The 12227-nt window shown below is 44.7% G+C and overlaps 1 protein-coding gene across 4 annotated transcripts in view; it reads left to right on the top strand.

Moving 5' to 3' along the window:
• Positions 1–12227, top strand: part of LOC143766210 (uncharacterized) — a 101913-nt gene that overhangs the window by 18181 nt on the left and 71505 nt on the right. For 3 of the 4 annotated variants that reach the window (XM_077253700.1, XM_077253702.1, XM_077253701.1), the window contains 6 exons: positions 3665–3801; positions 5274–5408; positions 5535–5714; positions 5790–5913; positions 5997–6049; positions 6284–6374. In XM_077253700.1, the coding sequence (XP_077109815.1) occupies positions 3665–3801; positions 5274–5408; positions 5535–5714; positions 5790–5913; positions 5997–6049; positions 6284–6374 (720 nt within the window). Of the gene's footprint in view, positions 1–3664; positions 3802–5273; positions 5409–5534; positions 5715–5789; positions 5914–5996; positions 6092–6283; positions 6375–12227 lie in introns of those variants that run through there. The other variant, XM_077253703.1, reaches the window with a different exon arrangement.

Here is a 12227-nt window from a genome sequence, read left to right as displayed (position 1 = left end):
TTGTTGCCAGAGCTGTATAATGCCCACATAAAATAGCATGTCACTGGCATACAGACTCAACTTTTCTATTATGTTATTACACTTAAAACCAACGATGTCCCTTGAATCTCTCAGTTTACATGCCAGCGACTCACTTGCTAATGCAAATAAGAAAGGAGCTGGCATCCCTGTCTTGTACCACTGCCCAACTCAAATGGCCTTGACAATCGACCATGTACTCTCAATCTTGCGGATGGTGACCCATAGAGAATTTTGACCCAATTTATGGACCTATGACCAAATCCAATTTTGCCTAATACTTTCCATAAATAATTCCACTCAAAAGCTTTTTCAGCGTTGAGGGATATTATTTCTCTATTTCCAGACTCGTTGTTACTCATTTGTATTTTAAGATATAACCATCTAATGTTGATAGATTTGCCGGAGATTTGTTAGGCATAAATCATGTTTGCTCTTCATGGATCACTTTCGTTATCATTTTATTTAACCTATTGACAAGTACTTTGGCTAATATTTTTATATTTAAACGGAGTAGGGATATTGGATGATACGAGTCTGGGTACTCTGGGGTTTTTCCCTGTTTCAAGTTTAGGACAATAATTGCTTCAATTATAGATGTGGGCAATATTCCTACTGATGCGGCCTCCTCAAAAACTCCCAATAATTTTGGTAACAATATCTCCCCATACTCTTTATAGAATTCCCTTAGACCCCTGGCCTTTTTCATTTTGGAGTTTACACTCTGCCTCCTCCATCTCTTCTACTGTTATTGGCCTGTCCAAGAGCATACTAGAATCTACAGACGGTTTAGGGAGCTTTATACTGTCTAAGTATAGAGATATATCCTCTTCTTATGCTGTGATTTTAGACATCTATATTTCTCTTTAGTATGTACTTAATGTGGACAAGATATGTGAAGTGTCTGGAATTATTTCCCCTTCTGCTGATACTAGTTTAATTATGTGAAGACCCTTCTTGTGACAGGAAATGTCCCGCACTTTTCCCATCAATAAAATATTTTTGTTTGGTGAACATACGCCTCTGGAACGCCAACTCCATTAGATGATCTGTCATGTCCCTCTGAGATGACTCCCACTGCTGCCTATTCGGTTCCGATGGATTTTCTATATTGTTTGCTTCTCGCATCACGACCTCTTGCTGCAGTTCCTGTGATTTCTCCCATGTTTTGAATTCTATTTTGCTGATTTCAATAATACAAATGCCTCGAATGAAAGCCTTCATCGCATCCCACATTACATTCCCCCCGGCTGTCCCTCATTGTTACCGAAGTATTCCAAAATACTGGTTGGGAGGGATCCTTTAATGATCTGCAGCCAATAAGGATGTAGATATCAAATAGACCTTCCCAAGGACCTGCTTCCACCACCATTAACCATACCATCAGTGGTGAGTGATCAGATATACTCCTAGGCAGGAATTCTATGGATTTAATGTAATCCAAAATGCTATTATTACCTAGCACCAAATCTATGCTGGACAGTGACATATGTGATGAGATGTAACATGCGTATTGTTCAATTTTTGGGAGAGCTAGATGCCAAAGGTCAGCTATTCCCATTTCCTTTAGTAAATAGTATAGAGATGTGGGTCTGACCTTTTGAGAGATAGACCCTGAATTATGCTTGTCCCAATAGGGACTTGTATAGGCATTAAACTCCGCCAACACAATTACTGGGGGTTCCTGAAAATTCCCTGCAAAAGAAAATATTACCTTTAAAACGTAAGGAGTATGCAGGCGGGGGTATTCAATACCGCAATAATTATTTTAGCACTATATATAGCCATTCCCTTTTATTTTTTTGACTTTCCTGGAAGTTTTGATGGAGTTTTTAGATTTTCTGGAATATATTCCCCATTTATCTAACAATACAAACATACCGTAATACAACATATAACAAAACCTATACCTCCAAACCAGAGGAGGGTAGGGCTATTAATTAGCCTGAGTTTAGCACCAATATATTATTTATTTTTCTAGGTTTTGGTGTATAAAATAAATCCTTTAAATTTGTCTCCAGATCTTACTCCCCAATACTAGTGAATTACAACCATCAGTCCAGCGTGGACATATCCCATCCTTAACCTCTACGGTAAAAACAAAGGAAGAATTCCCCCGAAGAAAAGAGAGAGGAAGGAAAATTATATATATATATATATATATATATATATAGTATCACCGGTATTCTTCAGGAAATGCTCCTTCCTCCATTTACAGGGTGCAAGGACCGTTTGTTAATGTCCATGCAGGTCATCGCCTCTTTTGGGGTATCAAACATCTGTACGTTTCCCACCACAACCACTCTCAAATGTACCGGGTACAGCATGGAGTATGGCACCTGTTTTCGCAGGCAGTCTCCTCTTTAAGTCCATGAATTGCGCTCTTCTACTCTGTACTTCTGCCAAGAAATCCTGATATATTGATACCCTAGTACCATTGATGGATAAGTCTTGATGGTCTCTAGCTTTGCGCAGGATTATGTCTTTATAATAGGAAAGGGTGATGCACCTGGTGGTCCTGAACGACTGGGTACCATGTGTACTCATTCTATGGCAAAAGCGATGTCAGGGCTTCCATGCTGAATTTCTCTAGCAGCCAGGATTCAAAGAATACGACCGAATCTGGACCGTCCTCCTTTTCTGGAACCTCCACAATACGTAAATTATTTCTTCTTGACCTATTCTCTTGGTCATCACTTTGTTAAGAAGCATATTGATGTTTTGTTTATTTTAACATCTTTCTGTATACCACTCTCACTCTTTTCTTCACCTCCCCCACCCTTTCATTAGATTGTGTATGTCCTACTTTATTCATTTAATGTCCTCTTGGATATCTCCCACTTGCTGCCCGAGGCCATCTAAGACAGAGCTGCAGCCATTTATAGCTGTGTAGACATCTCTTGAGAGTTGGCTCTTTATAATCTTGTATTTGTAGTTGTATGCAATTAATCCTTCAGGTGGTCTGACTCATCCTCTCTAATTTGCTGCTGAGGGAGCAACCTGTTATGCTCCTCTGTGTCTCCTCGTTACTCTCCCCATCATCCATCTCATCCAGTACCTGCCCAGACATGTGTTTCACAGGATGTCTGGGAGAGTCATCCACTGCTCTTGCAAATCTCCCCAGCTTGATTGTTGCCATCTCTGCTGCTCTGTCACTGCGCAAGGTTTTGTGAGGAGGTGCCATCTTGGAGTTCTCACTACCACAATCTCTCTCTTTCTGGCTCCTGCTTTGAGTCATCTCAACTTCTAGCTTGTAATACTGCTTCCCCTTTGGTTCTGGACACACCCCCCCCCCCGGCATTTTGCTTATTAAGGGCCTTTGAGTTACTAATAATGTGAAAACTTCTGTATTTCCACTGACAGATGATGGACCTGAGTGGGAATTATTTTTTTTGCGGCATGAGTAGAAGTTTTTATTTGTATCATTTTCACCTACATAACATTTTTTGGTGTTTTTTTATTCCAATATTTGGCGGCAGTTTGAAAAAAACAGTTAAACACCATGTCCCACTTGTTCATGAGGCCTATTAGACTGATTTGTCAATGTCTTAGTGAATAATTCAATGGGCATTTTAATTAGAAATGTTCAAAAATATACATTTCAAGGATATTTTATTAAAAAATAATTGGTTTTATTTGTTGGCAGATGACGGTGCCAGGACATCAGAGGGACAGCTGACATCTTCAGTTTTTAAATCAGATGACCCTGAGATTACACAGGATCTAGCTGAAGTGAATACCATTACTCACAGCAAAGATCAATCATCTGTTCCTTTGAAACAGGTCCTATCTTCTGATTCATTATAGACTACTAAGAAATATGAAAGTCACCAAAGAGGCATTAAAAACACACTGCTCTTCAAGCAGAGAAGATATTTTCACATTCAGAACATGGAAATAGTTTTCCCGCAAAACATGTTTAGTTGAGCATCAAAAAATTCACACAGAGGAGAAGAGATTTTCTTGTTCCAACTGTGGGTGATATTTTAACTGGAAATTAGATTTTATTAGGCATGAAAGAATTCACAGTGGGGAGAAGCCATATTCATGTTCATAATGTAGAAAATGTTTTTTCTTTTTAACAGAAATCAGTTCATGTTAATTACCAAAGATATCACACTTGTGTTCACATCTTATCTTACATCACAGAATTCTCACAGAGGAGAAACTATATTTATTTTCGAATGTGGGACATATATTGACTGGAAATTTACTTTTGTGGAGCACCAGAAAATTCACACAGGGGGGAAGCCATTTCATGTTCATAATGTGGGAGATCTTTTTTTATCTGGAAATCTGTTCTTGTTTAGCACCTGAGAACTCACACAGGGGAGAAGCCTTTTTCATGTTCATATTGTGGAAAAGTTTTAAGCAAAATTGCTACCTTCTTGAATATCAAAAATCCCACATGTGGAGAGGGCATTATCATACCTAGAATATGACTTTCGGGGGGGGGGGGGAGGGGGATTATGTATTTTGACAAATTGTACAAAAACATATTACACTAAATAAGAAAGGGATTTTACTTTAGAACTTAGAACAAGCTCCTGAACCCAAGAAAAAGTCAAGGAAATTCTGAGCTGCCAATCCTCCCTGTTATGTAGACTTTTGTAGATGAAGCATCTTCTGTTTCAGCTCTTTATGTCTCCACACAAGGTCTTTGAACACATTTTCTATGATTTTAAATGCTTTTTTCTTTTGAATCCAAACTGGTATTTGAGAGCACAAATAAAATGGTGGGAAAATTAAACACTTTTTTTTTCAATTAGATATTTTTTATCATGTTTTTTTAAAAAGGAAATTACACTAAAATATCTCTAATCACCTATTCTCTTCTCCCAAAGCAAAATGGGGGGATAAAATTATATATACGGTACATCTAAACAGAGGCCTCATTACTCAGAAAGAAGTATCGCTTTTGTGTCACCAATCTTCAAGTACCAGAACGTTTGTTACTTTTTCCATAGCCACAATCGGCACCCTGCGATCACATAGCGAGATGCTAATGCAACATTTAACCACCTTGTTGAGATGATCGCTATTGAACACAGTAGCATAGGACTTAAACAACCCATGCAATTAGTATTATGTAATAGTATGTGACAGTCAGAAAACTGCATCCGCATCATGATTTTCCAACCAATCATAAATACAAAATCTTCACTTGGTTTCTTTCTATGTTTTTTTTGCCTTTGTCCATTAATTGCTTTATTACACAGTATCCATTATGATGTTACATTTTTCTTCCCATTCAGATTCCTACAGTTTCGGATCTTCCATACAAAAACATTTTTCTGATTTACCCATCAAGGATGGATAGGGACCAGAACAAAATGGAAGAGAGGATATTACACTTCACCCTAGAGATCCTCTCCCGGCTTACTGGAGAGGTGAGAGATTCATATGTCACATTACTGCATTCTTATCTATGGGAATAACAGATGGACAGAACTGGAGAGGTGAGGACTCTGGAAAGCTCTGTAGTGATATTTATTAACGTGTCTCTCCAAAACCAGGATTACACAGTAGTGAAGAAGACCTCTAGTGAGCGCTGTCAGGCCCCTGTGCCTGAGGGATGGGGAAGACCCATGAGCCCAATCACAGGGCCTCCACCTCACCCACTGATCCATGATGACATAAAAAACCAGAAGATCCTAGAACTTGGCTACAAGATGATTGAGCTGCTGACTGGAGAGGTGACATTGCTGGTACATTATATATTATCGCTATGGAGGGATCAGGGGGGATGACGGTATCATTGTATTTCTCAGGTTTCTATAAGGTGTCAGGGTGTCACTGTCTATTTCTCCATGGAGGAGTGGGAGTATTTAGAAGGACACAAAGATCTGTACAAGGACATCATGATGGAGGTTCCCCAGCCCCACACATCACTAGGTAATATATTGGACTAAATACACACAGCTTATAATTATCTGTATGTAAAGAATGAATTCAGTCCCTGTATGTGTTTCCTCCAGTTCTATCCAGTAAGAGGACAACACCAGAGAGATGTCTCCATCCTCTTCTACAGGTATGTAAACAAGAAAATCCAGATGTTCCTCAGGATCATCAGGTAGATGGAGAGAAGGTGTCATGAGATCTCCCCTATGACGTGTAGACGGCTGTGAAGGTTTTGTGCTGTCTTGTTTTATCCACCAGTATTATATGTTTTATACTTGTGTAATGAGAATGGTGGAGATGACAGGATCAGAGCTGATCATAGATGTGATTTCTCCATCAGTGACTTTTACTATATTTGTTTCAGGGTGAAGATATGACCCCTATTAATACTACAGAGACATATGTGAAGGGTGATGAACAGTGTAAAGAGGAGTTTCCTACATATACCTACCCAGGTGATTAGTAACCACTAAATGCATAGAAGTCACAGATACTTTTCAGTCACTGGCTGTTATAATACAGGTGGAGTAGGTCTGCAATCCAATGGCTGCAGAAGCATGAGAAGGGAATAGAAAGTGGTAGTTGAAGTTCTTGGTATTACCCCTAGGAATTGTAAGAACAAGAGAGTAGAGGATTGTTGAAAATCTGGGTAAGACAGTTCTCAGTAGCTGGAGACTGGAATTAGACAAAAGGCTAGACACATTATTCAAGCAATGAGTGAGAGTTCCATGTAGCTATACGTAAATCCAAAAAAAGAAACAAGATGGCTTCTGTCATGAACCAGGCCGGGGTTTGTTTCTTGCTATGCTCTCCCCGGTCTGGTCATGCAGGGGTTAACTTTCCTCTGCCTCGTTCTGGGATCTGTTAGGCTATTTCTGCCCTCTGCTGTCTGCAGGCAGTGTCAGTTATAGTTCCTGCCCCGGCTTGAGCGGCTGACCCCATTACTCCCTGATTTGTCCTCTGCCCGTTTGCTCAGTCCCCGTGCTTTCCCACTCCTGCTAGTGTTTGTTCCCCGTGCTCTGACCTCTGGTATCTGACCCGGCTTGACCTCTGACTCGTTTGTCTGTCTCACGTCTCTGGCATTTCTGTTCCTGTCTGGCTTATGACTTCTCTGGCTTGCATCTGACCACGTTTATTGCTGCTTCCTCTGGTACTGCGTTTCCTGACCGTTACTGACTCGGCTTGTCTTACTACTCTCTCGTCACCTTGTGGCGTTTGCGCTGCCGCACTTTGGTGCTACACTGTGAGCACATTCTTTCTTCCTCCACCAGTTCCCCCTGGTGGAGGCTGTGCATACTGCTCTGCGGTAGCATTACAGCTTCCATAGGTTTAACATCCGCCATCTTAGTAAAGGGAGATGACAAACACAATAGAAGCCTCTAGTTGTGAGGAGTGGAAAAGCAGCACAATAATCAAAGTGAATAATAGCAGCCACTAAGGGTCATTTTGCAGTAAGGGAACAGAATCCTGACACCGGCTTTGTTAACTTTAAAAGCGATGTAGTCTGACCATATCATGTGTTGACCATTCTGCCTCCAGACCACAACATTCTTCTTTAACCAAAACTGTTCAAATTATTTTGGGCATTGAAAGCACTGTACTAAAGTGTTTACAACCTGTAGGATCCTCCTACCCCCTATAATCAGAAGATGCTGACCTTTACCTTCCAAGATCTGTAAACTGCAAAGCCATATGACAGCGCACATAAAATGTGCCGAAAATTTACAAGATCACTTAAAGAAAAATATTATTTTTCCATCATACATGACGGCACCACGAGAGAGGGGATCCGCCCATCAAGGACAGGAAACCTTCAAGATAAAAGGGGCGGCTCCTCTCTCCACATCAGTTGGTTTCCTGTCCTTGACGGGGAACCCTCAAGATGGAAGACGTCTGATGAGGAAGACGTCTGATGAAGATTGAAGAGGATGCCGGGACCTGGGTCGGGTGGATTTGGGCAGGCGCTGGTCTGCTGCACCCGTCACCAGGTACCCGTAGTCGCCTCGGGGGTCAATGTATACCATGCCCCCCCTGAGCGAAGCATGGCCACAGCCCGCGAGGCGAACGCCCGGGTGAAGATTCTCCACGGGGGCCGCAGGTGCGCTCCCCCCCTGTCGAGTTAAAAAAAATCCTGCCTGTCCACGGGGGTCACCTTATGGTGCCCCCCCTGTTGACCAAAGGTGGCCATGCAGCCCGTGAGGCACATCGGTGCCCGGGCTAGGTAAGCTCCTCGGAGGTATAGTGGCCCCTCCCTGTTGAGCGTGGAGAGCAGGTCTTCCCCCTTCCCCCCTTCCACCTCCCTGGCAGTACCTGATGTTACATGGAGGTGAGTGCGGCAAGCATGGAGCGGTGTCCAAGAAGGGAGCATTAAGGAGACATCTGGCATTGGAGGTGAGTGCGGGCGCTGCCTCCTGGAGCCGTGGTCTGGAATTCACGGCGCTGTGAGCCCTTCTCAGCCGGCGTCGGGTGCTGGTACGCGCATGCGCACGATACCCGGCCGCAGCACTCGGAACTTTTCTCAGGGGCTAAGGGACAGGGGGACCGAAAAAGGCGGCGCACACCGGAAGTGATGCGCGCGCCTGGAGCACAATTCAGCAGCGCGCACCGGAAGTAAGTCCGGGTGCGTGCACAGGGCTCTGACAGAGGCAGGATCAACCAGGTAAATGGTGGATTACAAAGCGCGCACCGGAAGTGGTTGCCGGATGCGCGCTGGCATGATTATTCAGCGCAGGCATTGCGCTAGCGTCGGCAGGATCAACCAGGTGATTGATTGCACATAGAAGCACCGGAAGTGGTGCAGGCACGATCAACCAGGTATTCATTCAGGACAGGTGCGACCATACACCTGATCACTGAAGCAGCCAGTAAGGCAGGATCAACCTGGTGAATCATTAGGAAAAAAAAAAAAGGATCTATTTAAACAAGCCAGAAACGCTGCCCTGTGTCACTAAAACCAGGCCAGGTTGAAGGTGACTACTCTTGCTAACTATTAGTGTGTATGATGGAGAGTCTTTCACCAGAGCATTTGATGCCGCAGCAAGAGATGCAGGAGAGGCGGTCTCGCTCAAGCGAAAAGAGCCAGTCCCGCCGTGGCAGTAGCAGAAGCCGCTCGGACAGCGTACGGACGGATCGCCATGCCAAGGAGGGGTCCCTAGTCTCAGTGAGAGACACGGTGAAATCCAGCCAACCTCCGGATCCGGTACCCGTACTTTGAAAATGTCCGAGTGGTGAGTGATCTGCGAGAAAATCCAGCACGCTAATGTCTGTTCTTTTCTCTTCTCTTATCTCCGTCTCTCCCCTCTTTTCTTACATACATTGCGGGGTGGAGTATAGGAGGTCCCCAAAAAGTGTAGTGGAAAAACTAAAAATAAGGAGTGCCCCTTATGTAAAAAGCCCTTAAAGACCTCTTGGGGTAAAAGACTGTGTCAGGGGTGTATCAACAGGACGGTGGCGGAGGAAACACCCTCCTTTACGGACAGCCTAAGGTCCCTGATTCAGTCCGAAGTCTCTAGGTCCGTAAACGCAGCTGACACAGATGCCAGATCTAGGGACAGATCCAGCCCTTCAGTAGGATCCCAAAGAGAGTCCTCGGGGTCAGAGCAGGATTCAGATACGGCCCGCTGCTCTGATAGTAGCTCAGAGGAGGAAGACACTTCCAGCAGAGGCTACAGATAAGCTTATAAAAGCTGTTCGCTCTACCATGGGGCTGGTAGATGAGAAGGCCAAAAAGACAGCCCAGGAACTTATGTTCAGTGGCCTACAAAAGAAAAAGCGGAGGTCATTCCCTGTTAATGAGCAGCTACAAGAACTAATTAAAAGGGAATGGCAAAAGCCAGAAAAAAGGTCCCAGTTAACCACCTCCCTAAAAAGAAGGTACCCTTTTGAAGAGGAGGCGTCCTCATCTTGGGACAGAGCCCCAAAAATTGATGTGGCGGTCTCCAAAGTCGCCAGGAAATCCTCCCTGCCATTCGAGGACCTAGGTTCTCTAAAAGAACCTCTGGATAGGAAGGTGGACAGCTCCCTGAAGACAGCTTGGGAAGCCTCAGCAGGAGCACTAAGGCCAGCCATCGCGGCCACTTGTGTAGCCAGATCCCTTAAAATCTGGATAGACAACCTGGAGGAACAGGTAGAGCAAAAAGTTCCCAGGGAAACTATCCTGGAGGCAATACCAACTATGAAAGCAGCGGCGGTGTTTCTAGCTGAAGCATCAGCGGACTCGGCTAGGCTGGCAGCAAAATCAGCAGCGTTAGCCAACACAGGACGCCGTGCCGTATGGCTTAAATGCTGGCCGGGAGATACTCAGGCGAAGATGAAGCTCTGCTCTTTGCCTTGTGAGGGGAACTTCCTCTTCGGACCGGCTTTAGACGAGGTATTGGAGAAAGCCGGGGATAAAAAGAAGAACTTCCCGAAACAGCCATTTCAGCCCTTTCGTCGCTCCTTTCGGAGAGGTCAAAAATTCCGGAGGCAGCAGTACAGAGACCGAGACAGGAGCAACCTGGACAAGCGACCCAGGGGAGGAAAGGGCTTCTATTTCGGCAAGTCCCCCAGAGACACCAACAAACCTTCCCAGTGACGGTCCTTCTCAGGTGGGAGGGAGGCTCTCTCACTTCCTTCCAGCCTGGGAGAGGATCTCATCCAGCATATGGATCCGGCAGATCGTAGGATCAGGCCTAAAACTAAAATTTCACCACTGGCCTCCAAGAAGGTATATGCAGACCCCGGTACAATCCTCTCAGGAGAAACAAGACAGTCTGGAAGGAGAAGTAACATCACTCCTAGACAAACACGTCTTGGAAGAAGTTCGTATAGAGGAAAGAAGGGAAGGATTTTATTCCCCTCTTTTTCTCATAAAAAAACCAGACAACTCCTGGAGGACAATAATAAATTTAAAAGGCCTCAACAAATTTCTTGTAATACCATCGTTCAAGATGGAGACCATAAAATCGGCGGTGAAACTTCTCTATCCCCAGTGTTACATGTCCGTCCTCGACCTCAAGGACGCTTATTATCACGTCCCAATCAGACAACAAGATCGTCGGTTTCTCAGAGTGGCCGTCCAGATGGGGTCCCAGCTGCGTCACTTCCAGTACAGGGCTCTGCCCTTTGGGATAGCAACAGCCCCACGGGTATTCACAAAGCTGATAGCAGAGGTCACAGCTCATCTCAGGGAAAAAGACACTCTGATAATACCCTAATTGGACGACTTCCTGATAGTGGGGAAGAACTTTTCTCACTGTCAGAAGCAGGTCAGGATAGTGATGGACACTCTTCAGGCACTGGGATGGCAACTAAATCTCAAGAAGTCCAAGCTAGAGCCAGCTATGGTCCAGAATTTCCTGGGGATAACGATAGACTCCGTGGCACAGGAGTGTCGCCTCCCAGAAGAAAAAGAGGAAAAAATCAAACAGATGATTATAGCCACTTTAAAAAAACCGGAAATGACTTTAAGAAGGGCCATGTCGGTGTTAGGATCCCTAACCTCCTGCATACCGGCAGTAAAATGGGCCCAGTTCCATGCAAGAGAACTGCAATGGTGTGTGCTGCAGAACGACCGGGAACTTCAGGGGCAGTTAGAGCAGAAGCTCACTCTCCCACTCTCTGTGCTCCAATCTCTCAGATGGTGGTTACAGATAGAGTCATCCCCGAGAGGAGTTCCCTGGACATTCACAGCCTCCAAGGTGATCACAACAGATGCCAGTCCGTGGGGGTGGGGAGCCCACTCAGACACACTATGGGTCCAAGACCCCTGGGCTCAAGAGGAGAAAGATCTATCCTCAAACGAGTGGGAGCTCCTAGCAATAGAAAAGGCGCTAGAGAGATTACTTCCTCACTTAGCAGGGCATCATGTGAGAGTCCTATCGGACAACCGAACAGCGGTCGCATACGTGAACCACCAGGGAGGCACCCGCTCTCGGGCTCTGATGCACGTAACCACAAGACTCATGTCTCTAGCCGAACGGCACTTCCTGTCATTATCGGCCCTGCATATCCGAGGCGTGGACAACATAAAGGCAGACTTTTTAAGCAGGAACCACTTGAGGCAAGGAGAATGGTCCCTAAAAAAGTCTGTTTTTCAACGGATAGTGCACATGTGGGGAAAACCCAAGGTAGACCTCTTTGCCTCAAAAGTCAACAAGAAAGTCCAAAAGTTCTGCTCCCTGAACCCAGCAGACAGGCCGTTGGCAGTAGACGCCTTCAGCATAGAATGGACGTCAGGACTCCTGTATGCCTTCCCAACGATATGTCTAATCCCAGTGGTTCTGAGGAAGATCAGGGAGGACAAGGCCAGGGTAATTGTCATAGCTCCC

Source organism: Ranitomeya variabilis, chromosome 4 (assembly GCF_051348905.1).
Source record: "Ranitomeya variabilis isolate aRanVar5 chromosome 4, aRanVar5.hap1, whole genome shotgun sequence".
NCBI lineage: Eukaryota > Metazoa > Chordata > Amphibia > Anura > Dendrobatidae > Ranitomeya > Ranitomeya variabilis.
The sequence above is the reverse complement of the archived record's forward strand: the minus strand, read 5'-3'. Positions and strand labels throughout refer to the sequence as shown.